This window comes from Astatotilapia calliptera, chromosome 23 (assembly GCF_900246225.1).
Source record: "Astatotilapia calliptera chromosome 23, fAstCal1.2, whole genome shotgun sequence".
Taxonomy (NCBI): Eukaryota; Metazoa; Chordata; class Actinopteri; order Cichliformes; family Cichlidae; genus Astatotilapia; species Astatotilapia calliptera.
In genome coordinates this window covers 20,612,325-20,631,299 of record NC_039323.1, presented here as the reverse complement: position 1 = coordinate 20,631,299, position 18,975 = coordinate 20,612,325, and the positions used below count along the sequence as shown (strand labels likewise).

At 43.3% G+C, this 18,975-nt stretch overlaps 2 protein-coding genes across 2 annotated transcripts in view; one reads left to right on the top strand and one right to left on the bottom strand.

The window, feature by feature from the left end:
* Window positions 1-2,606: 2,606 nt before the first annotated feature.
* Window positions 2,607-14,179, bottom strand: clcn4 (chloride channel, voltage-sensitive 4). The gene is made up of 13 exons (XM_026159603.1): window positions 14,098-14,179; window positions 13,960-14,001; window positions 13,299-13,453; window positions 13,085-13,184; window positions 12,664-12,851; window positions 12,460-12,582; window positions 11,997-12,203; window positions 11,789-11,869; window positions 11,164-11,709; window positions 10,894-11,080; window positions 10,279-10,677; window positions 9,978-10,194; window positions 2,607-5,822 (listed from the first exon to the last, which is right to left on the bottom strand). Exons 2-13 carry the CDS (start codon window positions 13,973-13,975, stop codon window positions 5,732-5,734), a joined length of 2,310 nt encoding a protein of 769 aa, XP_026015388.1. The 5' UTR covers window positions 13,976-14,001; window positions 14,098-14,179; the 3' UTR covers window positions 2,607-5,731.
* Window positions 14,180-17,779: 3,600 nt separating this feature from the next.
* Window positions 17,780-18,975, top strand: part of LOC113016637 (leucine-rich repeat-containing protein 31-like) — a 30,841-nt gene continuing 29,645 nt past the window's right edge. Inside the window, exon 1 of the mRNA XM_026159621.1 lies at window positions 17,780-17,930. The gene's annotated coding sequence lies outside the window, so the exon portion shown is untranslated. The remainder of the gene's footprint in view (window positions 17,931-18,975) is intronic.

The following is an 18,975-nucleotide window of genomic DNA, read 5'->3' as shown; positions in this document are numbered from 1 at the left end:
TTTGGAAAACTGAGTTCAATTTGAATTAAAACAGAACATGTATGACAAAATGAGGCAGGCTAAAAGAGTTGAAACAGCTACAGAAACAGCTGAGAAACAAAGTCACTGGCATCTATCAGTCTGGAAAAGTGTTAAAAAGCCATTTGTAAGGCTTCAGGAGTGCAGTGAACCAAATAAAGAGCCATTTTACACAAACGGAGTAAACTTGAAAGAGTTGTGAACCTTCCCAGGAGTGACCGGGTAACCAAAATTACTCCAAGAGTGCACTGATGACTCATCCAGGAGGTCACAGCAGAACCCAGAACAACATCTACAGAACTGCAGGGCTCACTTGTCTCAGTTAAGGTCAGAGTTCATGATTCAACAATAAGAAAGAGACTGGGCAAAAATACTCTGTGGACTGATGAGACAAAAGCTGATCTTGAAGATCCTCCACAGTGATGACTCATTGCTAGTTATCGCAAACACTTGATTGCTACCAAGTCACACAAGAACCATTAATGAGGTTTATAGGGCAATCACTTTTTCACACAGGGGCAGGTAGGTTTGGGATAGCATTTTTCACTCAGTGAAGAAATAATTTTGTATTTACTTGTGTTATCTTTGTCTAGTGTTAAATGTGTTTGATGATCTGGAACATGTAAGCATGACAAATACACAAAAACTAAGAAATCAGGAATGATGTAAGTAAGTAAGTTTCCGTGTTTCATGAACGCCCCTGCAGCTTCAGAGTGAGGGTCTGACCTCTATGTGGTTAAAAGAGCCTCGTCCATCTCAAGAGAGTCATGAATAAGCCATGTGACAGCCAGGGCCCTATCAGGGATAAGTCTTCACATCAGGGAAAAATAACACCAAAGTGAAACTAAAATACTGTGGAACAAGCTGGATAGTTCACTCATTACAATAAACAGTGAAGGAACGTTTTACTTCACCATCCTTTAAGATTTAGTAGCTAAACCTTTAATAATAAATCCCTTTGGAAGACTGTCACCAATAACAATGTGAGTAAGCATAATTATGACTTATTATCTCTTAATTACAAGGTAGTATCTCACAGGTTTGATGGAAATTCTCATAACAATCATTTAGTGTCTCATAAGAGATGACTTTAGTATGATAATGAACTTTATTGTCATACTCATGAATGTCTTTCTTTTGATATTTGGACCTCATATACTTATAAGAAGCGATGCCTTCATCATATCTTAAAATTAGGATTTAGCATCTTCTAATTAATAATTAACAATGACTTAATGCCTCATATCAGACAATAATGAGCTTAAATATCATAATTATGACTTGCTCACTCTTTTTTTAATTTGTATCCAGCGATGTAATACAAATGCTCAAGGTTATGACTTAATGTGTCATTATTGTCATATTTTTGTCATAATATAAAAACGTTATTAAAGTGTCATAACAACAAGTTTCACTTGTATTATTAGTTCATTTGTGGCCAGTTTCTGAGTGTGCTGCCAGATAAAGACTCCAACACCACACATGTAACTGCAAATTAAAGAGCTGTTTATGTAATAACAACATAAATATCAGTCAGACTGAGGATATAACAGGTTTTTATAAACATGTAGTTGCTTTATTTTGCCTTTGGGGGCAGCACTGAGTCTCTGTTGCTGTATGTCCCTGCAGGTGATGGAAGAAGCGTGAGAACATCTAAAAAAAACAAAAGACTCCCATCATTGACAACCGGTCAGTGCCAACCCACATAAAACACACTCTCACACACATATACTGTGCTGCTGCTGACAGGCAGTGGGGAGAGGCGGAGATGCTGGTGCTGCTCCAGGTCATGTACACCGACCTGGACTTCCTGACGGAATTCCACATGGAGCTGCAGAATTTCCTGTTTGAGAAGTACTGTCTCTGTGTCACCCAGATGGCTGGAAAACCAGGAGGGAAACACCTTTACCTCAGAAACATAAACATCAATTAAATTCAGGAGAAGTTGGTGTTTTTATATAAAAACTGCTGTTGGTGCGTCTGTGGACTCTAAAATCAAACACATAAAAAAGCCTGAAATGGAAATAATATTGCAGTTATGTATCTTTTAAAGTGTAGCTTTGTGTAGGGCTATTACTGACAAACACAGCTGATGTCCACATCATGGACCACATACAGGAAGTTCAAAGGAAGTCTACACGGTCAGGTTTATAAACATGGCGGTCTTAACATCGGGATGTGTCTCCCTGTGGTTAATGTGGATTTATCTCAAATGCAATGCTCAGACCATCTTGGCTCTGGAGAACCACCGCTGTGCTGTCACCTCTGTCCGCGGTACATCAAAAGCACGAGTTCAGCTGTTCATAGCTACAGAGAAAACACGTTTTAACTGTGAATAGTAATGACACAAGGTAAAAGCAGCAGCTTTAAGTTTGGCTCTAATAAACTGCACCATGTTAATCTTACTGCTTTGATGCAGAAGCAGTTTTGTGCAGATCAAAAAGTTGGTATTGAAACACCGAATGAAACGTTTAATATGTAAAGATATTAATGTGCTCAGACAGTTCTGTTTGCATAAGAGATAATTAAAGATAATAAAAGCAAGATCCAAATGAAAAAAACAAGCAAACAGAAAAACTCTAACACAGTGCAGAGGAAGAGTTTTTATTACAGAGTTGGAGAGAGCCACCAAAGAGGAGGAAGTGTCCAGTCCACAAATTGTTGACTCTTTCTTGAAAGATTACTGGCTGTGTTGCATCAGAAATCTTAATAAATACAAATGTGTGGTGTTAATCTTACAGTTTTTATGGCGTTGTTTGGATTCAGGCTGCTTTTAATGTTTGATGATCTTTAAGAAAGGAGTTAATGCTTCTCACTTCAGAGCAGACTGTCTGTTTTGATCGATTGTATCTATTTTGTAAGGTCACAGAGGGGCTGGAGCGTATCCCACGGCGACAGGTGAAGTCAGAGAAATAACCACACTTAAATTAGGTGAAGCTAATGTGGACGTGTTTGGACTGTGGCAGGAAACAGACAGGCTTGTCAGGAGGTCTGAACGACCAGCGCCATCTGGTGGACTAATCCAGTTCATTTAAACAGATGGATGCTTTACTGATCCCCCTGACGTGAAACAGTGAGTAAATATTTTTAATATTTTTTTAAAAATGGATCCAGTTTTGATTAAATTACTGTTGATTCTGTGTGATTAGAGTTTTTAAAAGCTTCTAAGTAAAAAATAAATAAAAAAGGGAGTCGAGTTTATTCTGAGGTTAAGTTCAAAGTTTTCGTTTGTTCTTCAGTCCCTTTATTTCCAAAGCCCACAAACAAAAGTGCAGATGTGTGATTTCTACCTCATAACCACCCACCATTCAAATAAAACGTGGAGTTGATGTTATCCTGTCTGAAACGCACTAACTTAACAAACGCTAAACGTTCAGTATTTACAGCACAGAGAGCTTTCCGGTACATTCTGTTGGCATTTGTCAAAGAAAACACTAAACGGACGAGTTTTCCTCAAAGGTTCTCGTCTGTGTGGAGTGTCAGCAGCACCCGTGTCTTTCCACACCAACACAAACACAACGAGCACTGAGCGCGCTCAGATCAGCTTTAAAATGACCTTCGTGGACACATTATCACATCCTCACATGGTAACAGTTAGTTAATGTCAGTTTACATAACGGGAGCTCACAGTACCTTAAAGTGTTAAAGCAGCATCAGACTGGTGGGTATGAAACCGCTGCTGTAAAGGCTCACACACGCAGACACACACCGTTTCTCTGACTTAGCTTCTCTTAGATGATTCACTAGAGTGAAAAGCAAAGCGTCGCTCACATGGCCTTTAATTATGAGTGACTTGGCAACATTTTCCCTTTGCTTTGTCTTTAAATCCAGTTTGTGATTAAAAGAAAGAGCTCGATTAGCTTATTTGAACTAGAACTAGGGCCTGTGAGTATGTGTGGGAGCCTTTAGAGCAACTAAAGCAGGTTTCATATTGTTAAATAGGAACTTAGAGGAGGAAACGAAGCTCCTTCCATCGCCTCCTTGTGCAGCTCTGGACCGCTTCCAGCACCACTGATATTTGGACACAGCTCGCTAAAAGTCCTTTAGTGACTATCTTCTCTTTAAACGAGTCAAAACAAACACCTTCAACACTGAATAAATAAATAACATGTCAGATGTCTTCAAACCATTTCCTCAACAAGGAGAAGAAAAGAGTCTTTTCAGCTGCTTTAGGGGTAAAATTTGCTGCAGCCGCCGTCTCTCCTGCAGATTACAGCTTTGATCATTAATACCAAATATAAATGTAGTACCAAAGAAATAATGTGGATTAAATGCCTCAGCAGCAAATAAAATGATGAAAATTAGCTTTTTTCCCCTCCTGCAGTGCAGGAAAGAAACACTGAGCTGCCTGCTCTGGGAGCTGTTCTAATGGATGCTGTTTGCTTTTTAAGTTTTCTGGTTTGGTGTTAAATTAGATGTTAAATCTTTGTGCAATCAGGTCAAACATGACAACCACAGAGCATTTTAACTTGTTACTCACTGAAATTCAACCAGGATGAAGCCTTTAGCTCTTCTCTGATCTGATAAACTCGTGAAAACCCCAAAACTATTCTAAAGGCCATCAAACCACAACTTTATGGATATGTACCGAGGTCAAAGCTGGTCATTCAGGGTCCAGGGGAGGTCGTCTCTATGAGGAAAACAGCTGAGATGACTGGAAGCGGTTCAGAGGTGCACACCCATCCTCTAAGATCAGGGTTGCTTTTTGATTTTCATGGGTGGAGTTTAGTTGGAGAGCTTTGTGATTTCCTCTCTGTGCAAAGAATCTGATTGGCTGGTAATTAGAAGAACAACCAATGCTACAGTAAAACAAACAAACAAACAAGGTTTAGTGTTTGAGGGAGCTGGCATGTCCACCAGACGCATGAACACAGGCAGGAGTAATATATAAATATGGCAGCAACACGTACAACAAAAAAAGACAAAGTGCAACAAAGTCCTCAACTTCAAATAAAATCAGCTCCAGATGTGTGTGACCCTCACAGCTGGTCCCATTTCACCTCCAGATTTAAAGATACACATGATCATTTTCCAGTTATAACTGAATATCATCTCATTCAGAAGTGTGTGTGTTTCATACATACTTGTAGTGCATTTTCTTAACCGAGAAAGTTGAATTTGGATTCAAAGAAGAGCTAAACTTTCTAAATATGTTGACGTTTCGGGCCTGAAGATCACTCAACAGGTCTGGATCTGGATATTTGGGGAATAGCACTTCACCAAATATGTTAAAACTTTATAAATCTTTATAAAGTCTGAGTGTTTTAGGGCTAAATATACACATCTAACACACAGAGCCGTTTGAGCTCTAAAAGAGAGGAAAGCTAGGCAGAATAAAGACACCCTTCTGAATGAGATCATCTCTAAAACCTACACCATGAATCAATAAAAACAATCATCACGGAGCCTCAGAGGTCCAAATTTCATTTAAATATGATCAGAGATGATCGTTAACCCTGCGATTCACTCCATACACACACACACCGCCCTGAAGTCGCAGTTTCCCTTCATCTGAATCTCTAAACTGAACGAGCAGCAGCAAATGAACGACGTTAAGGTGGATTCACTATGTTTTAAAGCCTTCCTGCCACTGCGGGGGTGGGAGGATATTGAGGGAGGTGGGAGGGGCTTTTCACAGGTAGCAGAGCAGCGTGGCGTCATCTTTCCAGTTTGACATATTTACACCATCAGGGCAGTAAACCCGCCTCTCACGCTAGTTGAACATGATGGACTCTGGATCCTGGTTCATCATCTGGGCCATGTGACGCAAAACGTCCTTCTTGGTGATGATGCCCAGGAGACGCCTGCAGAGGAGGGATGCAAACAAAGGTCAGAGGTCGTTGCCCATGTGATGAGTAAAGGAAGAATGTGCAGATTAGAGGAGACAAACTGAAACTGCAACCAGATCAGCTTGACAGCCACTCTGATCACACAGATCAATCAACTACAGGAGAAAGTTGAGTCTAAGACCCAGCTTCCTTTGCTGTTGCTGTTCCTGGCAGAAACAGCAAAGCATGGACACTGCGGGCTGGATCACAAAGTGTCCTGACCTCTAAACACCAGCTGACCTCTCATATAAGTAGGGATGGGTATTGATAAGATTTTAACGATTCCGATTCCATTTTCGATTCTGTTTAACGATTCGATTCTTTATCGATTCTCTTATCGATTCTTTTTTTTTTTTAAAAAAAGGAGAACACTAAGGTCGATTAGCTTAGAACTTTGTTTTATATCTTCTCTTTGAACAAGATAGAAATTTAGGAGTAACATGGCCTTACAAACCCAACAGTGAGATCTTGAGAGATCCAGCCTACGGCTCTTCAATGGGGTGTCACAGGGTCCCCAGGAAAAAAAATTGTAAATGTAAAATAATAAAATAAATATTCTTGTGAGACATATCACATATTGACGGGGTCGGGTTATGTTAAAAAGTATAAATTGTTATACTTTGTTCATTGGTTCAAAGGTACCCCACACTTCTTTTTTTGTTTGCTTGTTTGTTCTGGTGTATTTTTCATTTGAACTGTTACTCTGCCAGAGTACTCATATTTACAAGATGGCATTGAACGCCCCATTGGTGTATCAGGAAAACTATTTTGTACGTATGTTCCTTGAAGGGGATTGAAGTCGTTCTTTTTTCCACCGCAGCGAAGGGCTAGGAATAGGAGAGGAGCTGCTGTATGTTTTTGTTATCGAATCGATCTGATTGTGAAATAAAGCATATGCAGTGAGAAAGCAACTCCAGGAGTCATCCCTGCCTTAAAGCTGCAACATTCTTCTGTAGCAATAACAAAGTATAACATAAATTGTTCTGTGGCAATTACACAAGAATATCCAGTAATGTCCCTGCCTACAATTAAACACATTCACTTACCAAAAATCGGGGGCATCTGCTGTGGCAAATGGGTGCAAGCCTTTGACCACAAACTTAGACACTGCTCGGTGACATTAGTCTATCCTGGCCTGAAAGGAGACGCTACCGGTAGACTGCAGCGAGAACTGTCAGCGAGCGCCAGCCAGACTCTGTCTGTCTGTCTCTCTCATCATGGTCACCTACATGTACAGTAATGGCAGGTCTTGTAATAAGGCAGATTGCGCTAACATAATATGCACTGTTAGTTGATTATTTACCTGCCGCATTAACGGGAGAGGACGTGCAAACGTTAGCGCTGCTGCTGGGTTGAGAGTCACGAGTCCGGAGCGGAATTAAAAACGCGTGTCATCGCGTGTTTTGTGAGCAAATGCTTTTGCATATTCGTAGTGTTTCCTCCCTTAAATGAAATATCTACTTTGCAAGTTGCCCTGTTGTCATCGGTTCTCATAAAGTATAATCAAACTTTTGAGCGTTTGAGCCGCTTAGGCGCCATGTTTCCTGCCAGGTAAATGACGCTCCGCAACGTGGTGACGTCATTCGGGGCGACTGGAATCGATAAGGGAATCGTTTGAAAAAATGGCAAACGATTCCAAGGAATTGAAACAGTGGGAACCGGTTCTCAACAAGAACCGGTTTTCGATACCCATCCCTACATATAAGTGAGTAAACACTAGGGATGGGTATCAAAACCCGGCTCTTGTTGAGAACCGGTTCCCATTGTTTCAATTCCTTGGAATTGTTTGCCATTTTTGCAAACGATTCCCTTATCGATTCCAGTCGCCCCGAATGACGTCACCACGTTGCGGAGCGTCATTTACCTGGCAGGAAATATGGCGCCTTTAAGCGGCTCAAACACTAAAAAGTTTGGTTATACTTTATGAGAACAGATGACAACAGGGCAACTTGCAATACTTGAAAAGTAGATATTTCATTTAAGGGAGGAAACACTACGAATATGCAAAAGCATTTGCTCACAAAACACCCGATGACCTTAAATGAATGTCGTGTTTTTAATTCCGCTCCGGACTCGTGAATCTCAACCCAGCAGCAGCGGTAACGTTTGCACGTCCTCTCCCGTTAATGCGGCAGGTAAATAATCAACTAACAGTGCATATTATGTTAGCGCGATCTGCCTTATTACAAAACCTGCCATTACTGTGCATTTAGGTGACCATGATGAGAGAGACAGAGTCTGGCTCAGATGCTGGCAGTTCTCGCTGCAGTCTACCGGTAGCATCTCCTTTCAGGCCAGGATAGACGAATGTCACCGAGCAGTGACTAAGTTTGTGGTAAAAGGCTTGCACCCATTTGCCACAGCAGATGCCCTCGATTTTCAGTAATGCGTTTAATTGTAGGCAGGGACATTACTGGATATTCTTGTGTAATTGCTACAGAATAATTTATGTTATACTTTGTTATTGCTACAGAAGAATATTTATTTTATTATTTTACATTTACAATTTTTTTTCCTGGGGACCCTGTGACACCCCATTGAAGAGCCGTAGGCTGCATCTCTTAAGATCTCACTGCTGGGTTTGTAAGGCCATGTTACTCCTACATTTCTATCTTGTTCAAAGAGAAGATAAAAAACAAAGTTCTAAGCTAATCGACCTTAGTGTTCTCCTTTTTTAAAAAAGAATCAATAAAGAATCGAATTGTTAAACAGAATCGAAAATGGAACCGGAATCGTGAAAATCTTATCAATACCCATCCCTAGTAAACACTGAATACATTTGGGTTTATTTAAATCTTGGTTATAGGAGACCTATTTTCATTTTTATTTTTTTAAAATAAGTAACAGAGGTAATAAAGATGTAATAACGATTAAAGAAGTCATAAATTAATTGGTTTTAGGAGTTTTAACAATTATTTATGTCACTTTGCTTCATAACTATTAAGACAAATGATCTCATTGAGTCACTAGAGGGAGCCGTTTGCCCTTAAAATAACCTAATGAAAAAGCTGCTGATCTCTTTGATCTAAGCTAAGCCGGCTGCTGCAGAAATATGACCTTAAAAACTTCAGCCCAGCTTCACCTTCCACATCTTTTTTTTTTAAACTGTATATTTAGAAAAAGACTGGCACATAGAACAGAAAACACTGCACCGAACACCCGATCTCTATTATTCTAGATAAAGCCCTGAAATACTGGCTGCTCTTACCAACAGAGCAGCCAATGACATCAGAGGTGAGCAGGAAACATGAAGCTGCTGCTTCTCTGTTTCCTGCAGACTGGAGAGAATCCTTCTCTGACATTTTAAAGGAATGATACAGATCAGCTTCTGAGCTACAAACGGTTTCAGGGTTTTTACTGATGAACGTCACTGCTAAAGTCAAGGTATTCACAGTATTTTTGGTGGCAGGACAACTGCAAATGATCCAGTTTGTCACCAACAAAGTGAAACTATGTTTTCAGGACTTTGTAGGTGCATGAAATCTGACCCCGTTTCAACCCTCTAGCAGATCATTACATGAAGGCACCTTTTGAATACAAGCGCGCTCATGCTCACAGGTGTACACACGGGTGCTCACACACACAAACTACACCCTTTTTGGCTCCTACCTCAAAGCACACTGTGTGCTGTCGATTCTATGTGCTGCACAATAATATTCAATATTTAGTATTTGCTGTTATCTTCACATAGATCATCACGATGATGTTGTTTATTATATTGCTCTCTTTTTTTGCTTGTTTTCTTTTTTCTTTCTCAACAGGTGATCCAGGTGACTGATATATGTATTTTTTGTCTGTTTGTTTTGTTTGGTTTGGTTTTTGCCTTTCATCACCGTTCCTCTTCCCTGCTGTTTTTCTTTCCCCCAGTCATGTCTGTCCCGTGTGTAGCAAGTGAAAATAAAATAAAATAAACAATAAAAACAAAGGTCAATCAAACAGACTAATACGGCAAGGCCAGGATGGTCCATTTGGTAAAGTAAATGCATTGGGCATCTTTCTTTGCCTTTAGACAACAATTCTGATGGCAAAAGAACATAAATGGGACAGGCGAAAAAAAAAAGAAAAAAGAGAATTTTCAACCGTTTCCATATTTCAGGCTGTAACAGCAGATGGCATTTGGCGTGCTCTTACCCGCTCCTGGTGACCAGACACTGGCGCAGACCAAGCTTGCGGAAGATGTCCACCACGGTCTCCATGGGCGTGTGGTCGGTGACGGTGAATGGGCTGAGGTTGAGGATGCGTCGCAGCTTAAGCGGCTGTGGGTTGCTCGCCGGCAGCTGCGGTGCGTCCTCGGTGAAGTAGACCACTGAGCTGCTCACCACGCCGTCCTGCTTCTGACGGGCGTTCTCTGTGGATGGATCGAGGGGAGGAGTCAGTGGAAACCTTTCGATCGGATTCACTAAAGACTAACGTGCATTTGCGGTTGACTTACTGATGGCGAGCGTGAGGTCTCTGCGCTGGACGAAGCCGATGAGCCTCTCTGACTCTCTGGACACGACCACGGGGAAACCGTTGTAGTCCGTGTCTTTGATCAGCGTCTCCACATCCTCTACTGTCGTGGAGTCCTGCGTGAGGACAGCCAGCGGTGGGTCGTTCCTGCGGGGACGCATCACGTCGGTGGCGAGCGTGCGGTGGGTGAACTCGTCCCGCACGTCCAGGTACGGGTAGCCGTTTAGCAGGATGTGTGACTCGTAGATGCCCTCCTTACCGAATGCATCTGCCACCCACTTGCTGGTGACAGCAGCGGCCATCAGGGGGACGATGTACTCCAAGCCGCCGGTGAGCTCAAACATGATGACCACCAGCGAGACGGTCATCCTCGTTACACCGCCTGAAGCAACACAAACACAGCTGCTTCATCACAGGAGGAGACTTAATTCAACCATTCACAGTGTGAGAAGTTTCTGCTGTTTACCAGGGGCAGCCAATCAGAACAAAGCTTGGGTTAAAAGGGGAGGAGCTAAAACAGCTTGTTTCAGGCAGGCCTGACACAAGGCCTCATCATGTCTACATCTTAAAGCTTCTAATGGGTGAACGGTGCACTCACCCAGGCAGGCGGCGGCTCCCACCATGGCGTACAGTCCTGGCGTGACGCAGTCGGCGCCGGGCCGGCACCAGTTCTTGAAGATGATCCAGTCGTGGTGATGGTAGGCCATCTGCTCCACGGCGATCCCGACGATCCGCCCGGCGATGGCCCCGACCGCCATGCTGGGGATGAAGAGACCCGAGGGGATCTGAGGAGGAAAGAGATCCGCTCAGAGAAACAGAAACAGGAAACAAACACCGACTTCCAGCCCATCGTCTTCCTCGCACTGACCTTCATGCCGAAGGTGAAGATGGTGATAACGATCTTGAAGATGAGTGCGAGGGTGAGCTGCCACAGGGCGTTGTAGACACCAGGTCCCGCTGGGCGGTCCGGGATGTCGTCCACCGGCCGGCTCATGTTGGGGTTGTTGACGTAATCGCAGAGCTGCGACGACTCGAGCGCGCCACAGTCATTGAAGAGCTCTGAGATAAGCTCGCTGGTGCTGCGGCGGGTGTATGGGTTGGGGTAAGCCAGAAGGGCAGTGATCCCCGTCACGGCGATCACCTCCAAGACCGGGTACTTCCCCAGCTGTGTGGTCTTCCTCCGCCGGCACCAGGCGATGTTGGCCCGGATGAAGAGAGTCCCCCAGAGGCCGCCGAAGACGCCAAGCAGGATAAAGGGCACCAGCTCGGCCATGTACCACGGCGTGTGGTACTCCACATAGAAGAGCACCAGGCGGCTGTTTCCAAATGGGTTGATAGAGCGCAGCGTGAAGGCTGCGACCAGTGCGGCGAAGAAGGAGCGCCACAGAGTCTTCAGAGGGAAGTAGTAGCTGACCTGCAGGAGGAAGCACAGGACATCGTTAGGAGAGAGGAGGAGGAGCTACAGATACTCTGTGTCCAGGCTGATAGCCAACCTCTTCCAGGCTGAACAGGACTCCTCCGATGGGCGCGCCGAACGCCACCGACACTCCAGCTGCCGCCGCCGCCGACAGCACCTGCAGGAGGCAGACACACATACATCTACGTGACTTTTCCTTCATCGAGGGGAGAGCGTGCACACTGTGAGGAAATCTTACTGCCCTTAAAAGGTCAAAGGTTAGGAGTGTTTTTTCCGCAGCATACCTCTCGCCTCTTGCCCTCGTTCTTGCTGTACTTGGAGAAAAGGCTGCAGAAGAGGTTTCCGCAGCAACACGCCACATGGACCAGAGGACCCTCCTTCCCCAGGCTCAGGCCCGACGACACGGCCAGCACCAGCGTGACTGTCTTGATCAGCAGGGTCCACTTCCCCAGGTAGCCCCGGATGATGAAGCCGCTGAGGATCGTCTTGATCTGCACAAAACATGCAAACAGACGGAGACATGTGAGAGCGAACGCACGGCTGAAAGCGCAATCAGACTCCATTTAAAAAGTCCCACAGGAAAACTGTTAAAAACCATCTGTGTCATGGCTTCAGTTCCTGTATCTGCATGGGGGCGTGGCCTAATGCCACCTGCTGCAAGTAACACACCTCATTAGAAGCCTGCTCAAATGAACTGAGCCAACTCCAACTGATTGAATTTGTTTATCCAGTGAAAAAGTTTGTTACCTCCGGGATTCCCGACCCGCAGGCATACGGAGCGAACACTCGCACCAGCGACACCGCCAGGAAGGAGAAGAGCAGAGCCCATAGGATGTACAGGAAGTAGTTCAGCACGTACGCTCCGGCTCCCTGAGAGAACACAGAGTTAGCTCATCACTCTGTCCACTCATTGAAGAAACACACACAACCACTAAAAGCGGGCAACTCAACCTCGGCGTGGCCTGTCATCAGCTCCGCCCACTTCTGCCACTGTGGGCACTTGTCCCGGTCGTCAAACGTGGTCTCGTTGGAGGTCCAGCAGCACTGCTCATGGCTGTACCAGAACGCCGAGAGGCACACACCCTCCTTCAGGTCCGTCATCCAGTCCACGGCGAGGTCGATCACGCCGGCCAGCGTCCCTGTGGAGGAGAAGGGGAGGCGTCATTCCACCTCAGAGACACCTTCATCACTCTCAGATTGCTCCTGTTTCTCTTCCGGTGTCGCTCGGACATCCAGAGAGACGTCTGCAGCTTCAACAACAGAGTAAGAAACAGAAATAAAGGTAAAAAGGAAGCTAGATAGATGAAGCCTGGGAACTTTAAGCCCAGCAGCACGAAGAGGAGGAGGAGATCAGAGACACAGCGAGCCTGACCTGAGAGGAGGCCGATGAGCAGCATCACCACCCATCCCGACCAGGCGTCCAGCAGGCTCTTAATCAGCTCCCAGAGGGACTCTTTGCTCTTGCTGGTGATCTGCAGAAACACAGGATCAACTTACAGGTTTGCAGTGTGGATTTCAAATAAAAGCTCACGCGTCATGTGTCACGCCTCACAATGAGGAGGGAGAGGAATAGATGAAGCACACACCTTACGGTGGCGGTCTGTGTCCCTGGATTTCTCTCTCAGCCAGTCAATGGTGTGGAAGTCCTCGTACGTGCTCACATCGGGGAAAGGCTCATCCAGGAAGTCCATCAGGTTCCCGGCACCATTCATCTCCTCCGTGGGCGTGGCGGCACTCACACCTGGAAGAAAGTGAGGACGTCATCAGTGTTAATTTGATTTATAAACACTCACTGTTTATTTAACGTTAATGTCCATGCTCATCGGTTTAATGAGATTTCACCTGCTCAACACATTCATATAAATAAGAATAAAAGCTTAAATTAAAGATCCACGTGTTTTTAATAATATGCATTTCTGTTTATACTGAGGAGGAGGAGCCGGGTGCAGTCAGCCTTTACTGAATTCAAAGATCCCGATGAGTTAAAAGGAGGGGGGGGGGAAGCATTTCACCTGCCTCATATCACAGGATGAGGGCAGATCTCCTCACTTTTACCTGAAGAACAACAACAACTATCTCCTCTGACATGAATGCAATCACCACCGAGAGTCCCCACTGTGTTTGTCAGACTTCGCACCTGAAATGATCCAGCAGCACAAACAGCACTGCGGAGCCTTTAATTACGTTAGCTCCTGAAGCTAACCAGGCTAACTCAGCATCATTTCACTGGCTGTTGTTGTTGTTTACCTTCAGCGACCTCCATGTTGCTCCGTGCTCACCGCTGCGGGTCTAAAATAAAATCTCTTCAATTATTAACTGATACGTTGTCAAATAAAAATGTCATTTTAGTAAAATTCAGCGAGAGAAAAATAAATAAAAGCCTACGGAAGCGTCGCAGAAGGCTCCCTGCAACCTGCCAGTATCGCGATACTTCGGGATCGCGCTTTGCTTGGACCACCTCAAAGCTCGTCGTGTTTCAGGTGTTTGGAGTCTTTTCTGCCCTCTGGTGGCCACGCGTGGGAATTACAAGAAAGAGTAAAGTTTGAAAAATTACAAACCAAAGTCAAAATCAGAATCAGAATCAGAAACTTTATTGTCATTGTCATGAGAACAACGAAATTAAGAATGGTCCCCGATCATTGCATCATCCCTAGCAATATCAAAATATGAATAAAACAATAAAATTCAATAAATAAAATAGATAGAATACTTAAAATACTAATAAGATATAACAGTAAAACATTCACATACATTCCCACACACATGCTTCAGACCGTGCATAGATTAACACAAGAGTGGCGTGATGGACATTTCTGATTCTGATTCTGATTCTGAAGAGCAACCTGCCCTTCTGGGCCAACTCAGAATGGCTGTGGTTCGGTTCAAAGGGAAAGGTTCGCCATCTTCCTCGTCAGGAAGAGATCCAGGTCTCACGATCCCATAAAAAAACCTAGCCTGTAAACAACAGGACTATTACTAATTCAGTTCACACTCTAATGATATACATGGCCATGTGTAAATAATGTAAGTGCTATAACAAAACAAGCACAAAACATTAATTCTAATTTCTAACTATAGTCTATACAGTGCATCTTAATCATGAATGCAATCTTTAAGTCACAATCAGCTTATTCTATCATCAATGTGCACATTTCTATCAGAAATCAGAAATAAACCATAAACTATGGTAGATTTTTTTTACAGTATTGCCCTTTAACTGAATTAAAGGAGCATTGCTTTACACTGCATAGCAATGAAGCAATATATTATTTACACTCAATGTACAGAATAAAATTATGAAAAGAATATACAAAAACCCACAGGCTGTAGTTTTACAGTATGTGGTAACGTATCAGCACAGTAAGAATACACACAGACATCTATCCAGTGCCGCTCGAGCATCAAATGTAACAAAATAAAGTAGATTCATGACCTTTAAGATCAACATTAACTTATTCCATCATCTAATTTTAGTGCATTTAATATTCAACAAGTAATACTAGAACATCATCAGCACACAAGCTGAGTGCTCAAAATGGCTGAACTCCGTGAGAAACCCCGTGTCACTACCCGATCCGTACCTCTATGCATACAATTCTTCTGTAAGTACATCACCATTATTGTAATACTGCTTAATTCCATTTTGTATTGTACTGATGTTTAAATAAAGATTTTGAAAAAAAAAAAAAACCCGATCCGTACCGGAAACCCGATCGGTACCCCGCATGCGCGAATCTTACGTCACTTCCTCTCTGCCAACATTGCGACATCCAATATATTTGAATGATACGGTTAGCGCCCAGTTAGCTCCTAGCATTTCTCAACAGCTCTGCCTCCTTTTCGACTGCCCGGGACATTTAAACAATGAATAATCGGTATACAAAGAAATTCATGCTTTTCTCCTCAACAGAGAGTGTCCCCCGATTGAGCAACAGCACCGTAAAATAAGGAGAATGGCGCCTAATTACAGAGTTAATAATGCAGACTTTGTAATATCTCACGTGTAGATTCAGCAGCCAGATGAAGTGTTTACTGACAATTGACAGTGATAGCGCACATCATAATCATCACTATTCCAACAATCCTCTCCTCACAGACAAGCATAAAAACACTCGACTATCGCTAAATCAAATTTAACACACGTTTGTAATGACGCTAATTCAGTTTACAATAGGGTTTATTCGCTCGGTCAGCAGGTGGCGGTATCCTCGTACACTGGGGAGTACACTGCCATTAAACGAACAGAAGAAGAAGAAAACATCTGCACATGCGCGGTACGGATCGGGTAGACTCGATTTGTACGGTCAGACTTTACACATGCGCAGTAAGGATCGGGGAGTCCTGATCCGTAACTATCTTTTTATTTTTCGTTTTTGTCTACATTGTACTGAAATGCTTCATTATTGCAAACATTTTAAGATATACTTGTTATTCTTAACATCTTAACAGATACTCTGACCTTTAACTATCGTAAAACGCTACGACCGGAAGTAGAAACCTTTCGCGCATGCGGGGTACCGATCGGGTTTCCGGTACGGATCGGGTAGTGACACGGGGTTTCTCACGGAGTTCAGCCATTTTGAGCACTCAGCTTGTGTGCTGATGATGTTCTAGTATTACTTGTTGAATATTAAATGCACTAAAATTAGATGATGGAATAAGTTAATGTTGATCTTAAAGGTCATGAATCTACTTTATTTTGTTACATTTGATGCTCGAGCGGCACTGGATAGATGTCTGTGTGTATTCTTACTGTGCTGATACGTTACCACATACTGTAAAACTACAGCCTGTGGGTTTTTGTATATTCTTTTCATAATTTTATTCTGTACATTGAGTGTAAATAATATATTGCTTCATTGCTATGCAGTGTAAAGCAATGCTCCTTTAATTCAGTTAAAGGGCAATACTGTAAAAAAAAATCTACCATATTTTATGGTTTATTTCTGATTTCTGATAGAAATGTGCACATTGATGATAGAATAAGCTGATTGTGACTTAAAGATTGCATTCATGATTAAGATGCACTGTATAGACTATAGTTAGAAATTAGAATTAATGTTTTGTGCTTGTTTTGTTATAGCACTTACATTATTTACACATGGCCATGTATATCATTAGAGTGTGAACTGAATTAGTAATAGTCCTGTTGTTTACAGGCTAGGTTTTTTTATGGGATCGTGAGACCTGGATCTCTTCCTGACGAGGAAGATGGCGAACCTTTCCCTTTGAACCGAACCACAGCCATTCTGAGTTGGCCCAGAAGGGCAGGTTGCTCTTCTCTCACGAACAATTGCAACAGTGCGGTAGGACGAAATCGCACCAATCACAAACTTTTGACCTATTGGATTTGACTTGACTGAACACTGACTATTAAGCCGGCAAGACTGACATATCTGAGCTGAGATAGGATTCTGACTGTTATTATTATTGCTGTCACTGTATTTTATTTTATGTTTTCATTCCTGTTCATGAAATGCTGTTAAATTGTTGCTAAATAGTTTAATACAATTCATAGCAACTTTACCTGTGGCTCCAGTCATTCTTCTCCACGCAACTCACTTTATCCCTCCTACGAATCTAGCTATTGGCCCATTCTCTCCATCTTACTTTAATTTCCCCTACCCTATCCTGTACTTGGCTACAGAAACCTCAAGGCCACTGGATGTTTGAAATTGCTACATGATGATGTGTTTCCCTCTTTATGCACTGAAGCTGGCACGTTCCCTGAGTTTTTCCAGCAAGATGGTGCACCACCACATTATGGGTGCCAGGTCTGAGCATTCCTAGATGAACAGTTTCCTGGAAAGTGGATTGGTCATGTCATGGGCCAGTTGAATGGCCCCCAAGATCTCCCGATCTGACCCCCTTAGACTTTTATCTTTGGGGTCATCTGAAGGCAATTGTCTATGGTGTGAAGATACGAGATGTGCAGCACCTGAAACTATGGATACTGGATGCCTGTGCTGGCATTTCTCCTGCGGTGTTGCTATCAGTGTGTGAAGAGTGGGAGAAGAGGGTTGCATTGACAATCCAACACAATGGGCAGCACATTAACCACTAACCCTCCTATGCAGGGAAAGACACATACACCGGTGGCGAGGCGGCCGCCGATCGACCGGTGGTGGCTAACGTGGAGCTCAATCGTGGATAAGGGAAACCGAAGGCAGGAGAAGCAGGCTGCTGCCGGTCCGAGCGTGAGGTGAACTGAATTTCAGGTAAGAAGTTACGAACTGCACTCTATTTGGGTCAGATATAAACCGAGTTTAGGTGTAGTTTATTTTCGTTGTGCTGACAGTTACAATAACTCGTTCTGCGTGCTAGCTAGCACGACAGCTGTGTGCACCTAAGTTACTGATGTTGAACTTTATGACAGCCTCCCCTGTCATTCTCTCGCCTGTTGAAACTTCAATCATGAAACTGATCAATGATCGGCTTTTCTCTCGTTTGTTCATTGCGCTAAACAACAGCAGCACGGTTAAGCTTGATCAGCTGTTGTTAGAATTCATTTAATTTTAATTTCTAGTATCAGCTGATGTTTGCTGGAGCCACAGCTGTAAAAAAGGGCTGGTCGAAACCAGGAGATGTCCTTACTGAATCATCAGAGCTGAACTGGTGATGGAGAAACAGGTTTACCTTTTAGGTGACATGAATGAGTTGAAGGAAAGTTATCAACTGTTTCTGAGAGACAAATAACACCAAGCTCCTTTTTTTGTGTAGCTGACAGCTGGTAACTGTGCAGGGGTGGATCTAGCAAAGCTTTTGCCAGGGGGCCAGGTAGGGCATTAACAGGGAGAGGGGGACACAAAGATATACTTTTCTTTCTTGCTCTCATATAAAATATTTACCTTTTATTAAATAGTTATCTGAATCTTACAACCAAAGTTTGTATAATAATACACAAGATTGGCTGTAGACCATTGTTAATCATTCAGAACACTGTGTAAAAATAACAAAAAACAAAAAGTGAATGCAAAAGTGCATAAATATTTATTTTACGTGTTTGATGTGTGTGGCAGGGCGTGGTCTGCAGTGCCGCTGCAGGGGAGGTGGACCCACGGGCGTAAAGTCTGTGCTCTCTCGGCTGGTTTTTTTTTTGTGTGTGTTGGGCTGTGAGTTGAAAAGCTACAGCTGGCTGTGTGGGTACACCAACCATGTGTGAAAAGTGGTCCATAACGTAATGCTTCAAAGCGTGTTCATGCAAACATTGTTGGGTCTGCCGTGGTACAATGGGACTTCTGCTCATGAACCTCTGTGCACAGC